General features: G+C 39.6%; 1 protein-coding gene across 1 annotated transcript in view; it reads right to left on the bottom strand.

Annotated features, from left to right (window-relative positions):
• HNRNPA1L2 (heterogeneous nuclear ribonucleoprotein A1 like 2) overlaps nucleotides 1-26,374 on the bottom strand; it is a 34,672-nt gene extending 8,298 nt beyond the window's left edge. Inside the window, 6 exon segments of the mRNA XM_055096824.2 lie at nucleotides 3-4,168; nucleotides 5,544-5,685; nucleotides 10,501-10,573; nucleotides 15,336-15,476; nucleotides 20,657-20,932; nucleotides 25,220-26,374. Coding sequence (XP_054952799.1) covers nucleotides 3-477 — 475 coding nt within the window. The 5' untranslated portion in view covers nucleotides 478-4,168; nucleotides 5,544-5,685; nucleotides 10,501-10,573; ... (1 more) ...; nucleotides 20,657-20,932; nucleotides 25,220-26,374.
• Nucleotides 26,375-26,715: the final 341 nt, after the last annotated feature.

Genomic DNA, 26,715 nt, shown 5'->3' with positions numbered 1-26,715 from the left:
CACGGAGTCATGGTCGTCAAAGGTTACAAAGGCAAAGCCCCTTTTCTTGCCACTGCCTCAGTCAGTCATGATTTCAATTACTTCAATTTTTTCATACTGTTCAAAATAATCTCTTAGGTGATGCTCTTCAGTGTCTTCTTTAATGCCACCAACAAATATCTTTTTCACAGTTAAGTGGGCACCTGGTCTTTGAGAATCTTCTCTGGAGACAGCTCTCTTTGGTTCCACAACTCTTCCATCCACCTTGTGTGGCCTTGTATTCATAGCTGCATCCACCTCCTCCACAGTGGCATATGTGACAAACCCAAAGCCCCTGGAGCACTTGGTGTTTGGATCTCTCATTACCAGACAGTCTGTGAGCGTTCCCCATTGCTCAAAATGGCTCCTCAGGCTCTCATCGATTGTTTCAAAGCTCAACCCTCCAATGAAGAGCTTCCTCAGCTGTTCGGGCTCTTTTGGAGACGCTGACTTAGACATGACAGCAGGGTGAAGGGAGACTTTAACGATGCTTCTTCAGTGGCGTCCACAGGCAGAAAAAGTCCACCAGAGATCTTAGACATGAAGCTGGATAGAGTATTTGGATGAGATTCTGGCTGATTCTCTTTGGGAAATAAATACATTTTTCATATGGGCCTGAACATTTTTTAGTGTATGTACAGGAAGAAGGACAAGTATACATAACAGGAGGATACTTCATTCCTCCCTTCTTCCTTGCTGTGAAGCCCTAATTTTGTTTCTCCAGCACATGACTAAGTCATTTGTGGTAATCCCACATCCCACATTGTTGGGATCCCCAACCCCACATTGTTGGCCATATTGGCAAACAATATGGTTTAAGAAGGGGTTTATAACTAATCTAGCCAATTGGGCCATGCATGAGGTGTCTGCTCAGGGATTCTGGGAAAGGTCTTCTTATTGATAAACAGAAACACAGAATAAATTACTGCAGCTACCTTTAGCAATAGCCATCCTGGAAGACCAAACCAATATCCCAAGGAAAGTGAAAGCATAAGGATGGAGAAACCTAGTTCATCAGTGATACCAGTGAGCTCCTGAGTTAACCAACCCAGAAGCCTCCAAACTCCTGACTTTTTGTTTTGTATTATTTAATAATTTTGAGTTGGGTTTTTCTGTTTGCTTCTTGCAATTGAAAACATTCTTATTCTAATTGCTATTATGTCTGGGAGTGCAGAATTTGATCATAAGGCTGGTGAGATAAAGAAGAGGTGAGACCACATAGGGCCTCAACTCCATCTGAAAAGATTAAAAAAACCACTGAAGGCTTGACATAATTAGACTGACACTCCTATTGCATTGGGGAGAACAGATTGGAAGCGGACAAGTTGAAAACAGAGAATAAGAACAGTGACCTTTAGACAATACTTGGGAGAACTCCAATCTTTGAAAAAGTCTCTGGAGCAACCCAAAGGGAACATCAGGAAATTATTTTTTACATGGTAAAAGGGGGAAAATATTACAGAAGCAGGATAGGAGAGTTGGGCACTTCAGATTGGGCAAAACTGAAGGCAATAGAGAGTTTAGAGGAAAAGTGAGTTATGAAAGGTTATCAATTGATCAAGAGGTCCAGGAAGAGAAGGAAGGATGGGATTCAGCAATATGGAAATTGGTTACTCTTAGTGACCTTTGTAACAACAAATTCAGGGTAATAAGTCAAATGCAATACTACAGAGGGTTAAAGAACAAATGGAAAGTGAGGAAGGCAGCAAGTTTACAGGTTAAGGACAATGACAACAGCATCACAGGTCCTTCTTTAATAAACAATCTTGAGTCAATGATTTGGTGTGGAGAGGCCAAGTACTGACAGCCATGTCTTATTCAGGAGTTGATGACTAGATTATGTTAGGGCTACAGAGAGTCAAGATGTAATATCGGGACAGATCATGCTGGTCCTTGTAAACCCTGTTCAGAAGTTTGCATATTCCTTGTAAGAAATGATGGTAACTTAAACTAAGGTAGAAACATGAAGACAAATGACAAATTAAAAGCTTTTGAGGAGGTAAATTACCTGGGCTGCATGATTGATTGGATGTGGATATCAGATGTGACTGAGCCATGGAAGTAAATGAGATTGTCAAAGGAGCATGTGCAGTGGGAAGAGAGCCAAGAAAGGAATCTTAAGAAATACCAGGACATAAGGCAGAGCTCCCCAACTAATGTACTATGAATGGTTATGGGTGTGCCCAAAATACTGATCCCTTTAGTCTAAATGGATGCTGAGAGCCACTGGCTGGTCACCCGCAGCAGTAAGCAACTTCACTGGTTAACCCCAGTGTGTCTCTGGAGGGCAGACATTATATTCTGTCAACTTTGTACTAAGAGTTCCATGACTATGTGAAGACATCCTTGATACCTTACCCAATACATGTTGGTTGAATGAATAAATGTAGAGCAACATTGAGGGACAAACTTAAAATGACAGGTTGGGGCCAGATCAGTTATTCTTAAACTTCCAAGTGTACATTAAGATTACCTAGTGCTTTTCTAACTTGAATGTCTATATTATTCTGATTCATTAGGTCTGGAGCAGGGCCTGGAGTTCTATTTTTCTAAAATGTTTCCAGTGATGTAGATGCTAATTTGGGACCACTCTTGAGTAGCAAGAAATAAAAAATACTAGTTAAAAATACAAACTGTACAGCTTTCCCATGAGATACGAATTCAGTAGGTATGGGGTGTAACCAAAGAATTTGCATTTTAAGAAAAACATCAGCTGGGTGCAATGGCTCACGCCTGTAATCCCACCACTTTGGGAGGCCAAGGAGGGGTGAATCCCTTGAGCCCAGGAGTTGGAGACCAGACAGGAAAACATGGTGAAAACCCCTTTCTACAAAAATACACACATCTATTAGCCAGGCATGGTGCAGGCCTGTGGTCCCAGCAACTCAGGAGGCTGAAGTGAGAGGATTGCTTGAACCCTGGGAGGTGACAGTTGCAGTGAGCCAAGTGAGAGGACTGCTTGAACCCTGGGAGGTGACAGTTGCAGTGAGCCAAGATTGTGCCATTGCACTCTAGACTGGGTAACAGAGCGAGACACTATCTCAAAAACAAACAAACAAACAAACAAACAAACAACAAAAAAAAAACCAAGAACAACATTAACTCTGAAATAGTTGGCCTAGGAACCCAGTTTGATGGAGAAATTTGAATGTTAAGCTAAGGATTTTGGACTTTATCCTACAGGTAGCAAGAAAGGCATGAGGGTTTCCATATACAAACATTATGTATTCCCAAGGGATAGTTTTGATTTTTTTTTTTTTTTTTTTTTTTTTTTTTTTGAGACAGGGTCAACAAAAAGAGAAGAGAACACACAAAACGAGAGAAAAATACAGGAAGGCCACTGTAGAACTGTTAAAAATTCAGGAGCTGGCAAGCAAAGACACACTCAGAGCACTTCTCTTTGCTTCCTTGCCCTCTGAACTGTTCAATAAATAGCGAAGAACACAAAGCTAACTGCAGTATTTGTTTCAGACCTGCTGCTGCTCTCCAATTTAAAAGCAATACAGGAACATTAAATTTGTCGCAGCTGAAATTGGTAAAGGCAGACCTCTACAGGTGCTTCTTGACTTACAATGGGTTTATTGGGAGGGGAAGATATCGTAAGTCAAAATGTCTTTAATACACCTAACCTACTGAGCATCAGAGCTTAGACTAGCCTACCTTAAACGTACTCAGAACACTTACATTAACCTACATTTGGGCAAAATCATCTAACACAAATTCTTTTTTATTATAAAGGATTGAATAGCTCATGAATTTATGGGAACAATGTCCTAAACATGAAAAACAGGATAGCTTTATGGGGACTCAAAGTTCGCTTTCTACTGAATGTGCATCGCCTTTGCAACTATCATAAAGTCAAAAAATTCTAAGTCAAACCATCCTAAGCCCCGGACCGTCTGCATGTGAAGTGCTCCCTAAGGGGCACTATGCCAGATACCATGCCTAAGTGTTTTCCAACTTTCTGTACCACATTCAAAAGGAGCATCTTCATAAAGATGTTACTGACCTCGTGGAAAATATTAGTCCTTCCTTTCCTTTGCAGCTGACAGGATTTTTAAAAGAAGCTCTAAACCACAAGCATATTCCAGCAGCTGTTTGTTCTTCCTAGTATGAGTTACTTCCTCCCTCTGCCACCGTCGCTTGTATTCTAGTTTGAGGAAATATTAAGCAGCACAGTAAATAAGTCTGTTTTCAGAAATTGCTTAGTCCTGGAATTAATATATTTTATAAAGCAGGTTAGCTTTAGCTCCTTAAGATTTAGTTACTTAGAATGAAATCTTCCCAATTTAATAGGCAATTTGCATACATGTATAAATGCATGAACTTTAAAAGCACCTTTAGGATTAAGAGGGTTTTGTTATCTGTATTTATAGAATTTAAAGCTGATTACCTCAGCAAGTTTTAGAGAAATTTTAAGAATAGTGGTAAGACAAGAATCTTAAGATAATACATTCTTTAGAACCAAGAATCTAAGGATAATACATTCTTTAGAACCAAATGTGTAAATGGTTAAATGAAGGATGTTTTAACAACATGGTCTCAACTGTGGAGGTATCATCATCTTTCAAAGCTACCTGCAAAAAAGGGACAATGTCCTCACTGGCTAGTAAAAATTAGAAAAATTTAAGGAATTCTCAGCAAATTTCTTATCTTTTAAAATACCCGTGGTCATCCCCTAAGAGGGCAAATGCACCTGTCATTAATAAGCAAGTAAGTGAGTTCATAAGCAATACTACCTCCAGGATTTTTAATTTCTTGGTAGGGATAACAGGGACATTAAAAGCAAGCTTATACTTTCCTATTAACAAGGAGTAGATTTATTTACAACCAATTTCTACTTCAAAACACTTCCAAGCATATAACAAATACCATCCTTAAAAGAGGGATTCCCTATTTGATTGTCTCAGTTTATTAGAATATGGATGGTCTTTTCATTCTAGATAACATGCCCTTTGTTTGCTTGTTTTTGTATAAGAATTATCTTAGAATCTGATAATGCTGGGACTCTACTGATGGCTAGGCACTGCATATCTTCATTATGTGCCCATTTCCATTCATTCCTTGAAATATTATGAAACATTGTTACAAACAAAAGAATATGTGTAATTATAATATGGATAACATAGAGTATAATATATACAACATAAAACATAAAGGCATGATGAAATGACCACCTGTGAACCTGCCGTCCAACTTGAGGAACAGAATGATAGTACTGTTGAAGTCCCTGAGTGTCCCTACTCAATTACCCTGCCTTCCTGAAATACCGCGTTATGTTGATCATTTTCTTTATAGTTTTATCGCCGTTAGAGCTAAGAAAGTATATTCAAAATTTGGTTTTTGAATTTCATAAAATTCTATTATATTGCATGGACTCTGCTGCAACTAACTGTCTTTAGGACACCGCGAAGATATCTACACAGTGTTTTGAAATTCATGTAAGTATCTACACTCTAAAAGTGAATATCTGGCAGAAATAATCTCAATCAATGAATTTTATAACCCCTGGAATTAACACTTACCTGCTTCATTATTAATTGGGAACTCTCAGTTTCCCCTCTTTTGTCCCCTGGATCAGTTCTTCAATCTCATTCTAAAGGGGTTGTTCATATTCTGTGGCTAACTGCTTATCAAATTCCATACCCCAAAGCGAAGGTGATGTGTCTGTATAGTAAGACATTTTAAATAAGAACAAGTCAATGTAAATATCTTTTTAAAAAATGTTATAACCAATCCTGAATTGATCGTGTATTTTTAATACCTTGACACTCATAATTACAGTATATAATAAAAAGTTACTCACTGAGAGATAACGGCAACAAAAATTATATTAAAGACTATAACTAGGCCAGGCACTGTGGCTCATGCCTGTAATCCCAGTACTTTGGGAAGCCAAGGTGGGGAGGTCAGGAGTTCAATACCAGCCTGACCAACATGGTGAAACCCCATCTCTACTTAAAATACAAAAAATTAGCTGGGCACAGTGGTGTGTGCCTGTAATCCCAGCTACTTGGGAGGCTGAGGCAGGAGAACTGCTTGAACCCAGGAGGCGGAGGTTACAGTAAGCCAAGATCGGGCCACTGCATTCCGACCTGGGTGACAGAGCCAGACTCTGTCTCAAAAAATAAATAAATAAATAAAGACTATAACTACAATAATGGCAAGCTTAACTTTGGTTTTACAACAATGCCAGGTAATCACTACCCCTTCTACTGGAAAAAAAAATAAATAAATTTGTATTTTGTTTAAAGGTATTTTTATGAATATGAATATTTTTATACAATATGTGACTTATTTTTAAACTCTAGACTGTTTATTTTAACTCTATCAAAATTAGTCACTAATGTACTACTGTTAACAACCAAAGAAGTTAGATCAACAGAATAACAATAAAACTGCTAATGAACACTTGAGTACTTCCTCTGTGCTTAAATTTTTTTATGCATTAGTACACTTAATCCGCACAACCAACCCTGTGAGTTGGCTAATTACCACCATCATATTACATGTTTCAATAACTTTTTTACTTTTGAAATTTCAGATCATCTTTTGAAAATGAGCCATATTCCCACCAGTTACTGCTGCTGGGAACGTAAAATGGTACAAACATCTTGGAACACAGCTTGATGGCTTCTTAAAAAGTTAAAAATACATCTGTTATTCATCATAGCTATTTCATTCCTGGATATTTACCCAAGAGATAATACATGTCCACACAAAGACTTGTACACGAAAGTTCATGGCAGCTTTCTTTGTAATAGCCAAATGTGGGTTGTAATTTGGGAAACAATTCAAATGTCCACTAACAGGTGAATAGGTACAAAAATGTAATACATCAGCCAGGAACGGTAGCTCACAGCTGTAATCCCAGCACTTTGGGAGGCCGAGGCGGGCAGATCACGAGGTCAGGAGTTCAAGAACAGCCTGGCCAACATGATGAAACCCCGTCTTTACTAAAAATACAAAAATAAGCTGGGCATGGTGGCATGTGCCTGTAAGCCCAGCTACTCGGGAGACTGAGGCAGGAGAAATGCTTCAACCGGGACCCAGGAGGTGGAGGTTGCAGTGAGCCGAGGTCGCGCCATTGCACTCCAGCCTGGGCTACAGAGCGAGACTCCGTCTCAAAAAAAAAAAAAAAACAGTAATACAGCCATACAACTGTATACTATTCAGTAATAAAAATGCATTACTAGTACATGTTACAGCATGGATGAATCTCAAATCATTAGCTGAGTGAAACAAGCCAGATGCAAAAGAGTACGTACTGTGTGATTTCATTTATGTACAATTCTAAGAGATGCAACTTAATCTATTTTAACAGAAAGCAGATCAGTGGTTGCCTGCATTGTGTGTGTGTGTGTGTGTGTGTGTGTGTGTGTGTGTGTGTGTGTGTGTGTGTTGCAAAAGGACATGAAAATGTTCAGATTTCTAAGTGGCAGTTTCATGGGTGTATCTATTTGTCAAAACTAGTCAAGTTATATATTCTAATGTGTGCAGTTCCTTGCACACAAATTATACCTTAATAAAGTTGTAAAAAGAAAATGAATATCACTCTCTATCCCTTGGCTACTTTTTTCCCTAATTTTTCATCCTTAATAATTTTTTCAAACATTTTTTATCTTTCTGGGCTAGAGGTGTACATTGCATATGATTTATCCTCCACTCTACCTGTTTACACACTTTTGTCAAGCCCCCTAAAGCATGTCAACAAATAGCTCATTTACTCTTCTACCTGGGTAAGCCTTATTTTATCTATTTGCTTTTTCTGGATCGGTTTCTATGAGCCTTTATGTGCAGAGATGTGTCTAACCACATACTGACTGGCAGATATTAAGTATTTTGGCCTAGTTCATCTGATACTGGGTAACTATCACAACTGTTAGGCTTAACTAGCCACATTTACAGAGCAATCACACCAATGAAATAACTTAATTGTCTCAGTTATCTTTTATTTGGTGGACACTGACCGACCTATGTCTTTTCCATCATCATTAGGATCATCATATTTTACACTTGCTAATAGTTGCAAACATTTATTAAATGTGTACTATGTTCCAGGCACTGTGCCTCACACTTTTCTCAGATGACCTCATTTGATCCTTCAGATGTACATACTAACCCTCATTTTACAGTTGGGGAAAGGTTAGTGAGGCAGAATTGGAATTTGAATCCAGACCTACACAACACCAACACTCTTTCTGTTGAGCTATAACTGCCTGTCGACTCTAGGATAACCAGTAGGGCCTATGACTATATCCTTTGTAGCAGTGGTAAGAACTTAGTGGGGAACAAGAAGTGGGAATCATGGAACAGAATAACTCATTCAATCGGTCAATAAAAAAAATTACTGAATGCCAATTATATTTCCAGCATTATTTGGGATGGTAAGATAACAACAATGAAAAATTGCTAAATTTAAGTTTCCATATGTTGCTATTCTTGTACTTAACTGGAAACAAAAAACATTCTTTAGACTCATGCAAGTACAGCACAAACAGTACTTTCAGAGTAAATTATTACATAAATTTGTGTGCTACTTTCCTCACTAGAGTATAATCATTTGATACTGTTTTATAAAATACATAAAATTTAAATGCCTTCTTGCCAACTAATTTCAGTTTTAGAAATAAGATTATTTTATTTTAAAAAGCAAGCGGGCTCCTTCCAGAATCCAAGTGTCTCTTTTGGCTGGACAACAGCAGCTGCCCTGACAAAAAATTCCTTTCTGATGCACACTTAATGGATACCATTTGAGCAGGGGAGAGGTGATTCATTGTCCCTATGCATTTTGCATTTCCTTTTTATCATACAAAACAGAATGCAGTTTTTGTAATACAGGGGGTTGTTCTTTTAGCTTCACCTTCAGTTCTAATGAACAAACATTAATTGAATTCACTACTTTCCTTTATAGATGTATATTTTATACTACAGTTTCTTCAAAAAAGAATTTAAGATTAAGATAACTAGTTCCTACAATCTGTAAGCCACATGAGTAGATGCTATAGGGTATACAGACATGAATGAGATCTAGCCTCTAATATAGTTTATTAAATAGGGGGAAAATCAGAAGTTCATATAAGTAACTGGTAGAAAGATTAAATGAGTCATTGGAGGCTGGCCCAGGAACTTATCTATCACATACAACATTTTTTTTCCCCCTTTGAGAGGGGGTCTCACTCTGTCGCTTAGGCTGGAGTGTTATGGCACAATTGTAACTCATTGCAGCATCGAATTCTGGGCTCCAGTGATCCTCCCACCTCAACCTCCCAGGTTGCTAGGACTATAGGCATGCACCACCATACCCAGATAATTTTTTTCTATTTTTTTACAGAAAGGATCTCACTATGTTGCCCAGGCTGGTCTTGAACTCCTAATCCCAAGCCATCCTGTTGTCTCAGCCTCCTAAGTCCATATACAACATTATTTCTATCAAAATCCAAAAAACTAACTTCTATTCATCAGAAATGCTCATCACTTATACTCTGGAGACCATTTGTACTGAGTTTCTTCATTTATTTTACTAGTAAACCAAATTTAATGCCAAGCAAGAGGACACTCATTTCTCTTTTAGACTTAAAATGGTAAATTTCTTACCCAAAGAAAAGGGGAAGAATAGGGAACAAAGACCAACCATGTGTTAAGAAAAAAACACAAGTCTCTTAAATATATTCCTTGAATGTTCTTCCCATCTCCTGAACAATCACTAAATCACTTCAATAAGTTATTTTATAAATGCTATCTCCTCTTCTAGATAGCAAGCTGCCTAGGGACAGGAACCAGTATGTCTTTATGTAATAGCATAGAGATATACTGCAAATGGTAGGTGATTAATAATGTTCTAACCCAAATTAGTGGCTAATCTGGACCTCTGGATTCATGTAATCGGTAGTACTCACCTCCCATTATCTCACAGAATGCAACATTTCAAGAGGGAAACTGAACCACAACTAGCAATGTCAACAACTGTAGTGTGGTATGTCTCCCACCAGGTTACTTAAGGGTATATGTGTGTTGGTTGAACCCTGAAGGCTGGGCAGGGAGCCAAGGCCATAGTGCCTAGCTGAGGAGCAGGTGTCCCTGAGAACCCAAACATCCCAGGACATACCTCAAAACATATCAAGGAAAACAGTTTCATTGTGCACACATGTAGGCAAACAGCCAGCATATAAGCTTAAAAGCAGTTTAGAGATAAGAGGCAGGGTGACTCTAGAGCTGCCCAGAAATGTCCAGTAGGTAAGTCCTAGTAAACTCATCTATTCAACAAGCTGGTCTTGCCCAAATTATTCTTTGGTCTCTCAATGCCTTCCCAATTTACAGTCCCAAGTTTTCCTTCTAACAACCGCCACATTCATGATTCGAATCCAGGCCAATGACAGGAGGGAATATTAAAATATCCAACTATTACACCATCGGAACACTAAGGACATCTTGAAAAGATGGAATATTTTTCCACCTGAGAAATAGTTATTCTTAACAAACCTGTTCACGTGCTTCTTTAGTAACTGCCATAATGTGAAATCTATTACATCTCTTCCCCTTGAATATATTTTTCCTAAAAAAAAAAAAGAACATTTTAATGAATATAAACTGTCAACAAAATTATGAGAAAAAAATTTAAGTGAAATATTCTATGTAAAAATTCAAAATAATTCCACTGACGTACATCAAACATCTTAGCTAAATTGCCACATTTTTAGGACTGATAGACTAAAAACAGAAATGTGCACTTGAAGTTTTGCTTCATAATACAACAAATCAGTTACAGCAACTTAATTTCCAAAATATCCAACTGAAAAGATTAGCTCAATTAGCATTAATTTTTATTTGCTCCCTTTTATATTAAGTTTTAAAAACTCCATCTTGTGAAAAATTATAAAACTATGCTAAAAAGAAGCTGTTAAAAAGAGTCAACACTTGTTTTTAAGGGCAGGAAACACTGCAATGTTTAATTACAAATTATAATTACAAAAGATTGTGTAGGTAAATCACAACATTCCCTTTCATAAAGCAATCATTCTGTAAAATAATTAACTTTCTTTACATGACTTTTTAACCATTGAAATTAATATCAGAGTTAACAGGTAACATTTTCTTGAAAACTTGATAATCAACTGTTTTATGCATCAATTTACATATTTACTTGAATAAACTTACTGGCAGATTAAAATCCAGTTTATAAACTGGAGGGCTAATTTTAAAAATAATTTTAAATTCTTTTTTTATGGACTAAACTACTTTTCTCTACTAAATAGAACCGGAAAAAATGGAAATATCATATGAACATTAAGTAATGTGATTTCAAGTCATACAAGTTTTCCTCTAGCAGGTTCCCAAGTTATTTGTAAACAAAGGCTTTTCTGCTCCAGAACTTTCCTCAGTGCCTTGCATTCTTCTCTCTCAACCGAACGTCCGGTGAACAGGATGGTGGATTAAAGCAAGTCACGGCAGAGAGGAAATGCCTTGGTAAAGCACTGAACTTCAAAAGAGGAATGCACAACAGAGAAAGGGAATGGACATTTGCTGAGCACCTACTATGTACCAGAGAGTTTATACGTGTTTCTTTTCTATTCCTCAAGAAAGCCATTTAAGCTAGATTTCACTGTCAGCATTTTATAGCCGGGGAAACAGGCTGATGGAGGCTATAAAAGGTGCCCCGGTCACAGAATTAGTCAGTGGCAGTGCCAACATTCTGAGAAAGGCCAGTGTGAACTGTCAATTTCCAACAGAAGCAATCAGTCCAGGCCTGGGTTGTCTGGGGTTGATACCCCAGACCCTGCCCAAGTCATAGCAGGGTGAACAACTTGGCATCTCACCATTGCTTCCCCTTACTCCCCTTTAGCTGGCTTTTTAACACACCGAAGGCACAGGAACCCCTTTCCTACTTGTTAACTTCTCCTCCGCCACCTAATTTTTAAAATATTAAATGTCAAATCTAATATTAAAAATCAAATATGCCATCCCGATGTAGCTGCACAGTATTATATGCAAGCTGAATGATTCAGTTAAATTTTCTCCAGTATTAACTGACTCAGTTAAATATTCTTAAGTAAAACTCCAAGAACACTTTCTACTTTATTCAATAATATGTAACAGATACTAAATCACTTTAAATTAGTAATTCAAATAATATTCCAAAGTCACCATAAACTCTTGAACTTCCTGTGTTAACTGCTAACCACCTTTTCCAACTTTCCTGTATAAATCACTAATTTAACACCCAGGAGTTAACTCAAGTGCCTGATTTTACTTAAAACAAATCCACGGAATACACAATGTATTAAAAACACTCCAACTGTGAGCATATCCTGCTATAAAGACAGGTTAGGCCGGGCGTGGTGGCTCACACCTGTAATCCCAGCACTTTGGGAGGCCGAGGTGGGCGGATCATTTGAGGTCAGGAGTTACCAGCCTGGCCAACATGGTGAAACCCTGTCTCTACTAAAAATACAAAAATGAGCTGGGCATGGTGGTGCACACCTGTAATCCCAGCTACTGGGGAGGCTGTCAGGAGAATCGCTAGAACCCAGGAGGCAGAGGTTGCAGTGGGCCAAGATGGTGCCACTTCACTCCAGCCTGGGCGACAGAGTGAGACTCCGGCTCAAAAAAATAAACAAATAAATAAATAAAAGACAAGTTAATTTTTGTCAGACCATGCCAAATATCTGACTCCTCCTTCTCAACTACCACTTTCAGGGTTTAAAGGAGAGAAAGAATAGAAACTTTATGTAAATACAGAACAACTTTAGATTCTAAAATAACTATGTAAGACATGGCTCACCATCTTTAAGAACTTCAGTAATTTCAAATAGCCACAAATAATCTACCATTTTAAGCTATAGGGTGCAGTGGCACGATCTTGGCTCACTGCAACCTCCACCTCCCAGATTCAAGCAATTCTCCTGCCTCAGCCTCCTGAGTAGCTGGGATTGCAGGAGCTCACCACCACGTCCGGCTAATTTTTGTATTTTTAGTAGAGATGGGGTTTCACCATGTTAGCCAGGCTGGTCTTGAACTCCCGACCTCGTGATCCACCTGCCTCGGCCCTCTAAATTGCTGGGATTACAGGCGTGAGCCACCATGCCCAGCCTACGCCTTTCTTTCTTTTCGTTGATGGTGGGTCATTTCTCTAAGGTGTAACAAAAGATAAGCATGTATAGAGATATAAAGGGTAAATGAATACACAGTATTAGGCATTTATATTTAAAATGAAAAATAATGTTTCTCACAAAATACTCACTTGTTCAGAATTCAGTCAGCTCTATTTATTCTAAATCAAAGGAACCCTATTCATCATGGGTAGATATGAAGCATGGCCTATTTTGATTTAAGGTATAGAAAAATGCAGGACTGGCTAACTCCAGCACATGGTTCCCTCTCTAGGAAGTGGTATACAGAGAGTAAGAACACAGATGTAAATGCATTCATAATGCTCACATATCCAACAGCAATCATACACACCCACAATAAGGTAAATCTACAGTCAAGGTAAAACCAAACTATACAAACAAAACCCAGCAGACTACAAAGCCTGATACCTGTTTCTAAGATCAGCAGTCTTCTCCAGGCCAGGATAATTGTCATAGCCTTGGTCAAACTGAATCTGATGCTCTGGCCTTATATTAACTCTAGCTGTAGCACATCTGGCAATTTTCATATCTGATATTTTGTTATTGAAACTGAAATAATAAAAAGGTCAAGTGCATTAGAAATCTTAGCTACAGCCAGGCTCGGTGGCTCACACCTGTAATCCCAGCACTTTGGGAGGCCAAGGCGGGTGGATGACCTGAGGTCAGGAGTTCAAGACCAGCCAGGCCAACATGGAGAAACCCCCCTCTCTACTAAAAGTATAAAATTAGCTGGGCACAGTGGCAGGCACCAGTAATCCCAGCTACTTGGGAGGCTGAGGCAGGAGAATCGCTTGAACCCAGGAGGTAGAGGTTGCAGTAAGCCGAAGTCGCACCATTGCAGTCCAGCCGGGGAGACAAGAGTGAAACTTTGTCTCCAAAAAAATTAAAAAATAAAGAAACCTTAGCTACAGAACAGTAATAAACTTTCTGAAACAGGACAGTGATAACATTTAATTCTTATTTCATTTTTATCCACTAATTATACAGCATACAAAGTTATGTTTAAATTAAATTTTAAAAAGTCATCTATTAACATTCACATAACACAGAACATTATTTTTGTTTAGTTGTCTTTTAAAGATGTTCTTCAGAAATATTCATTTCAAACATAAAAGTGTCACATGAAAAATTATTCCAAGAAAATGAACAGGAAGTACAATCAGTATCTGTATGCCTATCACCTATATTCAATAACTAAATGAAAACCAAGACAGATGTATTTATTTATTGCCCTTGTATTTGTTCAAACACAAACAAAATGAGTCACTGAACTGACAGTACAGATATTTATGGTTTTCTTTTTTTTAAAATATAATTTCTTTCAGAGACAGGGTCTCTCTCTGTCACCCAGACTGGAGGGCAGTGGTGCCATCATAACTCAATGCCGCCTCAAACTCTGGACTTAAGCCATCCTCCCGCCTCAGCCCCCAAAGTAGCTAGAACTACTGGCACACGCCACCATGCCCAGCTAATTTTTTTATGGTTTGTAAAGATGGGGTCTTGTTTTGCTGCCCAGACTGGTCTCAAATTCCTGGCCTCAAGTGATCCTCTCACCTCAGCCTCACAAAGTGCTGGGATTACGGGCATGAGCCACCACACATGGCCATTTCTTTTAACTTCCCGAAATACATCTGGTACACACGCTCATTGGGAATAACAGATTTAGATCACTCTCCAAAATGAAGCAGTGTTACCACTTACTACAATGTAGGCAGCAAGGAGTCTAACGTAGCATAAAATAATGAGAGATGAAGAGAGTAAGTGGAAAGATGTCAGCTTAAACATAAGAATAGGAGGAAAAAGAGAAGGAAACAGACCTGAAGATTGCTATACCGTGCATAAAACCAGCAAGCTATTTAACTGAAAAAAAAATTACTTTTCTCAGAAAAGCTATCTTATTCTGTTATTTTTAATAACATTACTGAATTTATCATTTCTTGTTTCATGGACAAGAAACTGTAACTTCCTAAAAGGACAGTAACTATTCAATTGGTCTCTTAAAACTATAATCTTACTTAAGACATAAGTTTTTTAAAAACTTGAATTGCTAAAATTCTACTTATATGGTATATTCTATATGTAAATTCCACTTATGTGGTATATATTATGTGTATTACTTACTAGCCACATGAAAATGGCCTATTTTGAGATATAAACATTACTAACCTAATGGTTTGATTCACTTACCTAATTAGGTCTCTCTCCATCTCTCTGTGCCCCTGACTCTTCCTCATGCTACGGAGCTGCCTGAGCAGTTCTGGCTTGTTTGCTTGTCAAAACACAGCAGCAGATGCAGCTGCCACCAACTCAGGACTCAGGGGCTCATTTCTGAAAAAGAAAATGAAAACCAAATGAGAAAGAAAAAAGAGAGATTGCTTATTATGCCAGTAGTTTAGTGAAAAGCAAAATGATTTTGGGGGGAAAATTTTCTGTTGATCAAAAAAGTATCATTCAATCCAATATCTGACAAAAGCAGGAATTCTCAACTATTAGGTACCAGTTTTATATAAACTTTGAAATGCTAATTCAGAACAATATATTAAGGTGGAGGGATGAGGGATCAGCCTCAAAAATTATAAATTAGTGGAATTTTCAATTAGATGCTATTGTATTTCAAAAACAATATATATTGCAAGCAAATATTAAGGCAGCTTAACCTGTTCACAGAAGCTTTACTCATAATAGCCCCAAACTGGAACCAACCTAAGGTCTGTTGTTAGAATGAAAAAACAAATTGTCAGATATCCAAACAATGGAAGAGTACTCAGCTCATGCCAACATGAATGATTCTCATAGATATTAGAGCAAGTGAAAGAAGTTGGACACAGAATATATTCTGTATGATTCCATTGCTGTCAAGTGCCAGAACAGGCAAAACTAATCTGAGGTGAAAAAACAATCAAGACAGCAATTGCCTCAGGACAGAAGGCTACTAACTGGGAAGGTGAAAATGGGAAACACAGTGTCTTGGTTAAGTGTGTGGGTCACATGGGCTTATCCATTTGTCAAAATCCTCCAGCTAAGATTTGTACACTTTAATGTATGTAAATTTTACCTGAAAAAAAAAAAAAGCCATCAATCATTATCAAGTAGGAGATGAAAACTGGGTGAAGGTATATATAATACAAGAATAGTAAAATGTTGATCATTGTTGAAGCTGGGTGACAGTATAAAGGGGTTCACTGTACCATTTTGCGTACTTTGCGTATATTTTAAATTTTTCATAAGAAAAAGCTTTTAAAAGCTTCCTAAATAAATTAGAGCAAGTTAATATAAAAACATCCTATTATAAAAAGAAAGTAAACTATATACAACATTGTTTCCTTTTTTTTTTTTTTTTTTTAAGAGATGGGATCTCAGTATGTCATGAAGTCTGGCCTCGAAGTCCTGGGTTCAAGCAATCCTCCCACATCATCTTCCTGAGTAGCTTGGACTACAGGCATCTGTCACCATACCTGGCTATTTGCGACATTTTTAAACTCACTGAGAACTGCCATCTCAATAAGTGGGACCCAAATTAATATTTTATTATGCCTGGCTTTCTGTATTATGATCTATTACCTAATATTCAAATTAAAGCTCCCAAATTCCTAAAGTTCTTGGAGAAAGATTTTAAGGACTTAATTGAGATATATATGGAAGATCTAAAATCTGATAGGAATGGAAGAAAAATAGAAGAATGAAAAAAGGGGTTCAGCATGGTGGCTCATGCCTGTAATTCCAGCACTCTGGGAGGCCAAGGAGGGAGGATCGCTTGAGCTCAAGAGTTCAAGACCAGCCTGGGCAAGATGGCAAAACCCCATCTCCACAAAAAGAAAAAAAAAAATTAGCCAGGAGTGGTGGCACATGCCTACAGTCCCAGCTACTTGAGAGGTTGAGTGGAAGGATCACTTGAGCCTGGGAGGTTGAGGCTGCAGTAAGTGATGATTGTTCCACCACACTCCAGAATGGGCCACAGAGCAACACCCTGTCTCAAAAAAAGAAAAAGAAAAAAGGAAATATAATAGTTAAAATGAAATGTACTTTCAGAACTGTTATCTGTGAATAAAGCTTTAACTGTATTCCACGTCATTGTTATTTCTTTCATAAACCACTTGTAAACTTCATTTTCAAATTTTAATATATGTATTTGATCAGAGTAGGCACAGAACATAGGTGAATATTCATTTTTCAGAATCATGCATTTCATAACAATAGTTTCCTTCATAGTTATAGTCTCTGGCTTTATAATTTATAAAGTTCTAATTAATAAAAATTGTAGGGAGCCTGTGTCATTGAACAAGATAATTTTTACATACAAGGATCTTTCTTCATAGATTTTAACAATGTAATGAGAACTTGTTAAAGTATCTTTCAGGGCTTCGTGGTGGCTCATGGCAGTAATCCCAGCACTTTAGGAGGCCGAGGCAGGTGGATCACCTGAGGTCAGGAGTTCGAGGCCAGCCTGGTCAACATGGTGAAACCCCATCTCTACTAAAACCACAAAAAATTAGCCAGGCATTGTGGAGTGCACCTGTAATCCCAGCTACTCGGGAGGCTGAGGAAGGAGAATCGCTTCAACCTAGAAGGCGGAGGTTGCAGTAAGCCGAGATCACACCACTGCACTCCAGCCTGGGCAAAAAACAGCAAGACTCCATCTCAAAAAAAAAAAAAGTATCTTTTAACAATCTATTCAATCCTGTAATTAAAACTATTTCATGAATACATACTTTTCCCCTTCATAACTTTTTTTTTTTTTTATTTTGAGATAGGGTCTCACTCTGTTGCCCATGCTGGAGTGCACTGGCACAATCTGGGCTCACTGCAATGTCCACCTCCCGGGTTCAAGGGATTCTCCCACCTCAGCCTCCCGAGTAACTGCGATTACAGTCCCATGCCACCACACCCGGCTAATTTTTGTATTTTTGTGATAGACACAGGGTTTCACCATGTCGATCAGGCGGGTCTCAGCTCCTAACCTCAAGTGATCTGCCCACCTTGGCCTCCCAAAGTGCTGGGATTACAGGCATGAGCCACTGCTCCAGGCCCCTCGCAAATACTTTTAAATCATCTCTAGATTACTTGTAATACCTAATATAACAAATGCTACATAAGTAGTTGTTATACTGTATTTTTTAATTGGTATTTTTTCTGTGTTTCTTAAAAAACGTTATCAGAAGTTATCTGTGGATGCAGAACCTACGCATACAGAGGGCCAACTGTATATTACTCCATTCCTATCAATGACATTATCCTTGTTAAGACAGTATCTCAGAAGTGGTTGTGGTAAAAACAAATATCCTAGGAAAATCAATGTGGAAAAGGGTAAACATGGTAATATCCAATCTTATTACAAGGCTAGGTCATTAAAAAGGAAATACAACTGGCCAGGCGCGGTGGCATGCCTGTAATCCCAGCACTTGGGGAGGCCGAGGAGGGTGGATCACAAAGTCAGGAGTTCAAGACCAGCCTGGCCAACATGGTGAAACCCCATCTCTACTAAAAATACAAAAATTTGCCAGGCATGGTGGCAGGCACCTGTAATCCCAGCTACTCGGGAGGCTGAGGCAGAGAACTGCTTGAACCCAGGAGGTGGAGATAGCAGTGAGCCAAGACCGCGCCACTGCACTCCAGCCTGGGTGACAGAGCGAGACTCCATCTCAAAAACAAAACAAAACAAAACAAAATACAACTTCCTCTTGGCTCACTTTCTCTTGAGACACCCACCCTGGAATCCAGCCACCATGCGGTGAGAAAGCCCAGGCCACAAAGAAAGCCACATGTAGGTGTTTCTGCTAACACCCTCAGCTAAGGTCTCAGCTGACAGCCGGCATCAACTGCCAGACCTATGAGTGGGCAAACTTCAGATGATTCCAGCCTCAGATTTCTAAGTCTTCCAACTGAGGACCCAGACATCATAGAGCACAGACTGGCCTTCCCCACTGTGTTCCAGCCAAATTGCTAACCCACAGAATCTGTGAGCATAATGAGTGAATGTTTTATACCACTAAGTTTGGGAGGTAGTGTAACTATGGTAACCATATCAATGGGGATTTAATATATAATACAAAGAAAGAAAAGCAGGCTATGCATGAAGCTATGATGACAGTGCCTCATGAAGCAAAGATCATGACTCATCTAATCCCATGCACCCTGGAAGTCCTTGAAAAGCGGGGAGGGGAGGCAAAAATCATTAAAAGACACCTTTTAAAAACTCAAAACAGATGCACCTCATTCACCAGTCTTTTGATGTAGGACCAAAGCCTCTTTTTTAAACACAGGACCACTGATAAAAGGTTCTAAGGCATATATTTTATATACATCACACCCATCCTGCAATATTTTCAATTTTGGTTTAAGTGGAAAAGTGGAGCAAGAATGTGAGACAGCTTACAAAGCAATCTAAGGGTATGATGCTCCTGCGTATGTATATTTGTCTCACTCATGCCTAATTGGAAAGAAATTGTTTACGTGACCTTTACTGACTCTTTCCAAAGCATTCAACTCACTTTACCATTTCTGTAATAGTTAATTAAATTAAAATAAAGGGCATGAGGGGTCATAAACAGGTCTGGTAGCCTTAAAAATGCCATTCTTGATATGTATTTATATGTTTGTGTTATTTACTTCCACATACTTATATGTAACTGTTTTGTTTCTAAAGAGTAGGACGAGGAGGAAGTACCTATTGTGGGTACTGATTGCCTGAATTAGCTTAATCTACCACCCAATTATACTTTCCAGAGGTATTTTTGATACCATGTAGAAACCAAGAAGTTCCATTAAAATGTTAAATCATTCTGGAAAACAGAAGCCTATATTATCTGTTTGTTCTGATAAGGGAAGTCAGTGATGGGTATCCTAAAGCCACACGCCTTACTACTTGAATTAATGACATCACCGAAATACATCATTATGTATCATTAAAAAAAAAACTGCCATTTAACCTACAACACAATGCCAAGATATCACTGATTGCACTTAGAATTAAATACTCTTTTGACAAGCACAAGTAATTACAATGCTCTGAGGAAGCCAGGAAAGCTGAAAGCACGGATAGTTATTGGTCACAGGAAGTCATACAGAGCAGTTGTAATCAACGTGCTAAACTTTATTCCAGAAAAAATTTTTTAAATGGAAAATTTCAAATAAGTGAGTCCTTTACAGACATGAAGCTACCTTCAAATCAAGATGTAAATGATATTGTTAATTAACAGCTTAAAGAGGCAGTTAAGTAGCAGTTAATAACACCGATAAGTATGTAAGAGTGTAGAATTCTCAGTGAGATCACTTCTCTTTTCCTTTCACTGGATTGTGTACAGATATCCTCTTGGTATTTAAATATAATACAATTACAGCATTTCTCAAGTAATTATTAGAGTCCCTGTGTTTATTAGCTGATATTTTTTTCTTCATTAATTCAATATCTCCCAAGTACTTGTATTAAAAACATTTTTTGCAAAAAGAAAAAGCTTACTGGAATTTCAAAAATTACTTTCAAACAACATTCAAATTACAATTAAATTTACCTCTTCTTTGGAGCATGTCCTAAAGCTCTTTGAGGCCCGCCAGTTGTAGCTTTTAAGTGAACTTCTGTTGGGTGGCTTTGTTGTTTGTACATTTACTGTGCTCAATTCAACTTTCGTGCCCTTAATAATGTCTAACAAGTCTTTTTCTCTGTTTTCCTTTACACTTTCTTGGTTGTCTGAAGTCTCCTTGGAAGTCTCAACAGTTCACACTGCTCAACTTTCTTGCTACAGATAGCGCCGTTAGTGCCAAAATATCTTTGGATATTATTTTTTGTCCTGGAAAGATGCATTAAAGAAAAAAAATGAAAAATACAATGCAGGCTAATAAAGCAAAAAACCATGTATCTAAATTTTTTTTCAATTCAAGCCCTTTCCATTTGCTTTTTATAATTATTAACAACCACAGCAGCAGCAACTTACCATTTATTAGCCCATACTATATGCCTCAACCTCGTGCAATATGTTTTATGCACATTTCTCATACCCACATTAACTCCCTAAGGTCTCCATTTTGCAGATAAGGAAACTGAAAATCAGAGAAGTAACTTACCTAAGGTCATGCACCTCACTGCTCACTAAGGCCTAAGACACACTGGGGTGCCACAAGTAAGTAGAGGTATGCTGAGATATTGATCACCTGCTCCTGGGGGTGGCCAGGGGAGGCCTGGGGGTGCTGGTGCTCCCAAATCTGTTCCTTCCCACCATTTACCCCAGAGTTCGGTAGAAAAACTCTGACATGGTTAATAAATGACAATTTATTATTCTCAAACCCAGATCTGACTGACTGCAAGTCCTTGATCTTAACATAACACCTCTTTAAAAAGTTATAATTAAACAATACAAAAATAAATTTCTATCAAAAAGATTACTTTAAAAAAAACTGAGTGGGTCTTGTTTTAATCTGATCAACATTCTCATCAAGCTACGTGCCACTTAACCCATAACCACTTGTAAGCTAAGCTAAAATGGAACAGAAAAGAGAATAATCGATGGCTATAAATGTCATTTTTGCTTTCCTCATTAGATACATTTATGAAAGAGAACACCACAAATGATTACATCTATACTAGACTCATGCAAAAGATGTCCTAATTCTAAGTAACTCAAATATCCAGTTTTATTCTGTGGAGTTAAAAACCTCTTTTGGCACTTGATTACTAAACAACTTTAAAAACTCTTTGAATGTGTTAGTTTCAGTAAGAGGGTATAATATATTTAAAAATCATTCATTAAATATAGTGAATATCTACTCTGCTGGGCACTATACTAGGTACTGACAATATGTTAGTAAATAAGAATTTCATAGTCCCTACTTATATGAAGCTGATGTGCTCCAGCACTGCTTCTCAAACTTTAATATGCATAGAAATTTTTTTTTTTTTTTTGAGACAGGGTCTCGCTCTGTCACACAGGCTGGAGTGCAGTGGCGTGATCTTGGCTCACTGCAGCCTCGACTTCCCCGGGCTCCGGTGATCCTCCCACCTCAGCCTCCTGAGTAGTTGGGACTAATTTTTTGTAGAAATGGGTTTCCCATGTTGCACAGGAACTCCTGGGATCTGCCCACTTAGAACTCCCACCGCCCACCTAGGCTTCCCTAAGTGCTGGGATTACAGGCCTGGGCCACTGTGCCTGGCCCATAGAAAGTATCTATGCTCCTTGCTAAAATACAGATTCTTTGGTCCCACCAAACTACTCTGATTCAGTAGCTGTTTCCAGGAGACACTTGAGAATTTGCATTTCTAACAAGCTCCCAGGTGTTGCTAATTCTGCTGATCAGGGGACCACATTACAGTAGCTATGTTACCTATGTTACTTAATCCTTACAATCTTAAAGGATAGGTTTTATTATTCTCGTTTTACAGAACAAACTGCTGCCCACAGACGTTAAGTCAGTGGTTATGAATCTCTAGAGGTTATACAAATCACATAGGCAGCTGACTTAAAACACAGATTCTTAGTTTGTAAGTTTGGAATGGGGTTCAGGAATCAGCATGTTAAATAAGACCCAGGTGCTTCTGATGCAGGTGAGCTCAAGAGCCTGTATCAGACCTTAGGTTAAATACTATATCAAGTTCTCAAAGCCAGAAAATAGTAGCCACAGGCTAAGGATACTTGCATGAAAGAGAAAACGGCAATTTCAAAAAATGCTGAAACTATCTGATCTGCTTATGAAAACGTCAGAGGCTATCAAATCAGGCACTTTAAAATTAGAATGAAAAAACAATTGCCAAACTAGTATCCTCATAATAAGTACACAAGACTCTCATAATATTCAATATATGGTACAATCTAAGAAAATAATTATTCTTTTTTTTTTTTTTTTTTTGAGACGGAATCTCGCTCTGTCGCCAGGCTAGAGTGCAGTGGCGTGATTTCAGCTCACTGCAAGCTCCGCCTCCCGGGTTCACGCCATTCTCCTGCCTCACCCTCCCGAGTAGCGGGGACTACAGGTGCCCGCCACCACGCCCGGCTAATTTTTTGTGTTTTCAGTAGAGACGGGGTTTCACCATGTTAGCCAGGATGGTCTGGATCTCCTGACCTCGTGATCTGCCTGCCTCAGCCTCCCAAAGTGTTGGGATTACAGGCGTGAGCCACCGCGCCCAGCCTATTATTCTACACTTAAAGTTAACACTGGTCAGGTGCAGCGGCTCACGCCTGTAATCCCAGCATTTTGGGAGGCCGAGGCGGATGGATCACCTGAGGTCTGGAGTTCGAGACCAGCCTGGCCAACACAGTGAAACCCCGTTTCTACTAAAAATACAAAAATGAGCCAGGCGTGGTAACGCACACTTGTAGTCCCAGCTATTCAGGAGGCTGAGGCACAAGAATCGCTTGAACCAGGGAGGCAGAGGTTGCAGCGAGCCAAGATCCTGCCACTGTACTCCAGCCTGGGCCACAGAGTGAGACTCCATCTCAAAAATAATTAGTAATAATAATAACAATAAATAAAGTTGGCCGGGCGTGGTGGCTCATGCCTGTAATCCCAGCACTTTGAGAGGCCAATGCGGGCCGATCACCTGAGGTCGGGAGTTGGAGCCTGGCCAACATGGAGAAACCCCATCTCTACTAAAAATACAAAATTAGCTGGGGCATGCCTGTAATCCCAGCTACTCAGGAGGCTGAGGCAGGAGAATCGATTGAACCCGGGAGGCGGAGATTGTGGTGAGCCGAGATCGTGCCATTGCACTCCAGCCTGAGCAACAAGAGCAAAACTCCGTCTCAAAAAAAGAAAATAAAGTTAATATTAAAGGTATTTTAACAGAAAGGTGGTAATCAGGGGAATGAATCTCACATATAATCTTTACTACAATGTTTTCTTTCAAGACTGCTTTCATACCACAGAAAGCAATCTACATTACAGGAAAATTATGTATAAGTAACTCCATAACACTAACATAAAATTCTAAACCTAACCTCCCACCTGAGTTTGTTTCCACTGACAGCATCTCATCAGTACTTCAAATGCAACACCTTCAAAACGACATTTAAGACGTCCCCTTTCAGACTGACTTTCCATTTTTCACACTTCTATATTAAAATGCCCCCTGACATAAACAGATTTTTTCTGTTTTCCAAAAATTATAACATACGTAAAAATCTTTCTCAACCCCGGATCTGCATTCTTCTGCTAACGTTAAGGATACCATAATCCTCCAAAGCAGCCAGTTGAAATCTTTGCTATCTCTGACCACCCTACCATTATCCCATGATGTCACATCCCCTTAATTCTACCTGGGCAATTTTTCTCCTACATTCAGCTGGTCCTTCCCACCTTCACTGCTACTAACCTGCTTCAGCACTGTACTTAACTGGCTTCTGAGTGTTATGCATGGAAGTTACACAGTGGAATTAGGCTTTCATAACAATAAAGTACTCGGAGGATAAACAGCAAAACCAAGTATGCTGCAACACGTTTTCTTTCCTGGCTAACTTCAACCAGTGGTCCTTCAGATTTCATCAGACTTTTCTTCCAGAAAGGATATCCTGAGTCGCCCCTGCAATGGTTAGGTGTCCCTATTTGCTCCTCCAGCAATTACTTGTTGGATGAATGGTGTACTCTGTGCTTCCATACACTATCTCAGCAATTACTTCACTACACAGCACTTAAATTGTCTACTTGCTGGAACTACATGCTCCGTGATGACAAGACTGTCTTACTTGGGGTTTATGACCAGTACTGGCACGCTGTAAAGTTTTCCAATAATGAACTAAAGAATAAATGAAGGAAACAGAAATGAGACTATCACATAAATCTTGGGAAGCAAAAGATAAAACAACTTCGCTTTTGGAGCATGGATAAACTGACAGGAGTTGATGACAAGACGAATGAGGCACAGCGACCCGGCTTGTAATTGGAGCACTGTTTTCCACGCACGCTATGTTTCCTTGGGCAAGTCATCTTATCTTTCTGGGATTTTTCTTTTCTCAGATTTAAAGCAATAGCTTCTAAAACCCAGCAGGTAATAACATCGACACTAGGAAGTTGGAGGATAACTGAATGTACAGCACGGGGCACAGGGATGCCCGAGGACCTGCGGAGCCAAAAGTGCTGAACTGCGGTACCTGACAGTTCCACGCCGAGCAGCGAGTAGCAAAATTGCAGTCGCTGATGTCTCCGGGCTTCCAGGGGACAAAGGGTGGCAGGAAAGGGTGCGAAGAGGTAGAAACGCCGAGACTCTAGGAAACACCGCGGAGACAAAAAGCCATCCAGGAGAGCAACTGAACAGTGCGCCCCACGCCAAACACATCCCCCGCGCTCTCTTCCGTTTCTGGTCTGGCGGGTTCCTCTCCCTTTGCTTTCCGGTGGGCAACTGAGGTGGGTAACTGTATTCCGGACTCGCCCGCGGGCCGGGCGGAGCCAGCTACCTCCAGACGACCCCACCTACCCCGCGATTCTATTCCTAGAGGCGGAGTCCTCGCCAGTGTTCAGTAAGGTTCGCTGGCCTAGGAGGATTCCAGACCGCCGAGACCGCCGAACAAGATAGTGGAGGGCGTGATCAGTTGTGCAAAAACTACAGATGATCAGTCTGTTTTTATGTTGTTGTTTTTCTGAGACTGACTCTCCCTCTGTCGCCCAGGCTGGAGCGCAGTGGCGCGATCTTAACTCACTGCAACCTCCTCCTCCCGTGTTCAACCAGTTCTCCTGCCTCAGTCTCCTGAGTAGCTAGGATTACAGGCGTGCGCCACCACGCCCGGCTATTTTTTTTTTTTTTCTTTTTTGTACTTTTAGTAGAGACGGGGTTTCAGCATGTTGGCCAGGCTGCTCTCAAACTCCTGACCTCGTGATCCGCCCGCCTCGGCCTCCCAAAGTGCTGGTATTAGAGGCGTGAGCCACCGCGTCTGGTGGTTTCTTCACCCACACATCTGATGCCTCAGCTGGAGTAACTGGAAGAAACAGGGGCTGGCTGAATCTCTCTCCACACCTTTGCCCCGTGACCTTTTTTTTTTTTTTTTTTTTTTTTTTGAGATGAAGTCTCACTCTGTTGCCCAGGCTGAAGCACAGTGTCGTGATCTTGACTCACTACAACCTCTGCCTCCCAGGTTCAAGCTATCCTCCTGCCTCAGCCTCCAGATTAGCTGGAGATTAGCAGCCTCCAGATTAGCATACGACACCACACCTGGCTACTTTTTGTATTTTTTTAGTAGAGACGGGAGTTTCACCATGTTGTCCAGGCTGGTCTCAAACTCCTGACCTCAGGTGATCCACCTGCCTCAGCCTCCCAAAGTGTGGGATTACAGGCGTGAGACACTGCGCCGGCTTGCCCCATGACTTTTGTACCTGGCTGGGTTGCACTTGCTCACAGCATGGCATCTCAGCATATTTGGACTTATTATTATTATTATTATTATTATTATTATTTTTGAGTCTCTCTCTCTCTCCAGGCTGGAGTACAGTGGCGCAATCTCAGCTTACTCCAACCTCCACCTCCTGAGTTCAAGCAATTCTCCTGCCTCAGCTTCCCGAGTAGCTGGAACTACAGGCGTGCACCACCACGCCCAGCTAATTTTTGTATTTTTAGTAGAGATGGGGTTTCACCACATTGGCCAGGATGATCTTG

This window comes from Pan paniscus, chromosome 14, assembly GCF_029289425.2.
Source record: "Pan paniscus chromosome 14, NHGRI_mPanPan1-v2.0_pri, whole genome shotgun sequence".
In the NCBI taxonomy this organism is placed as follows: Eukaryota; Metazoa; Chordata; class Mammalia; order Primates; family Hominidae; genus Pan; species Pan paniscus.
The sequence above is the reverse complement of the archived record's forward strand: the minus strand, read 5'-3'. Positions and strand labels throughout refer to the sequence as shown.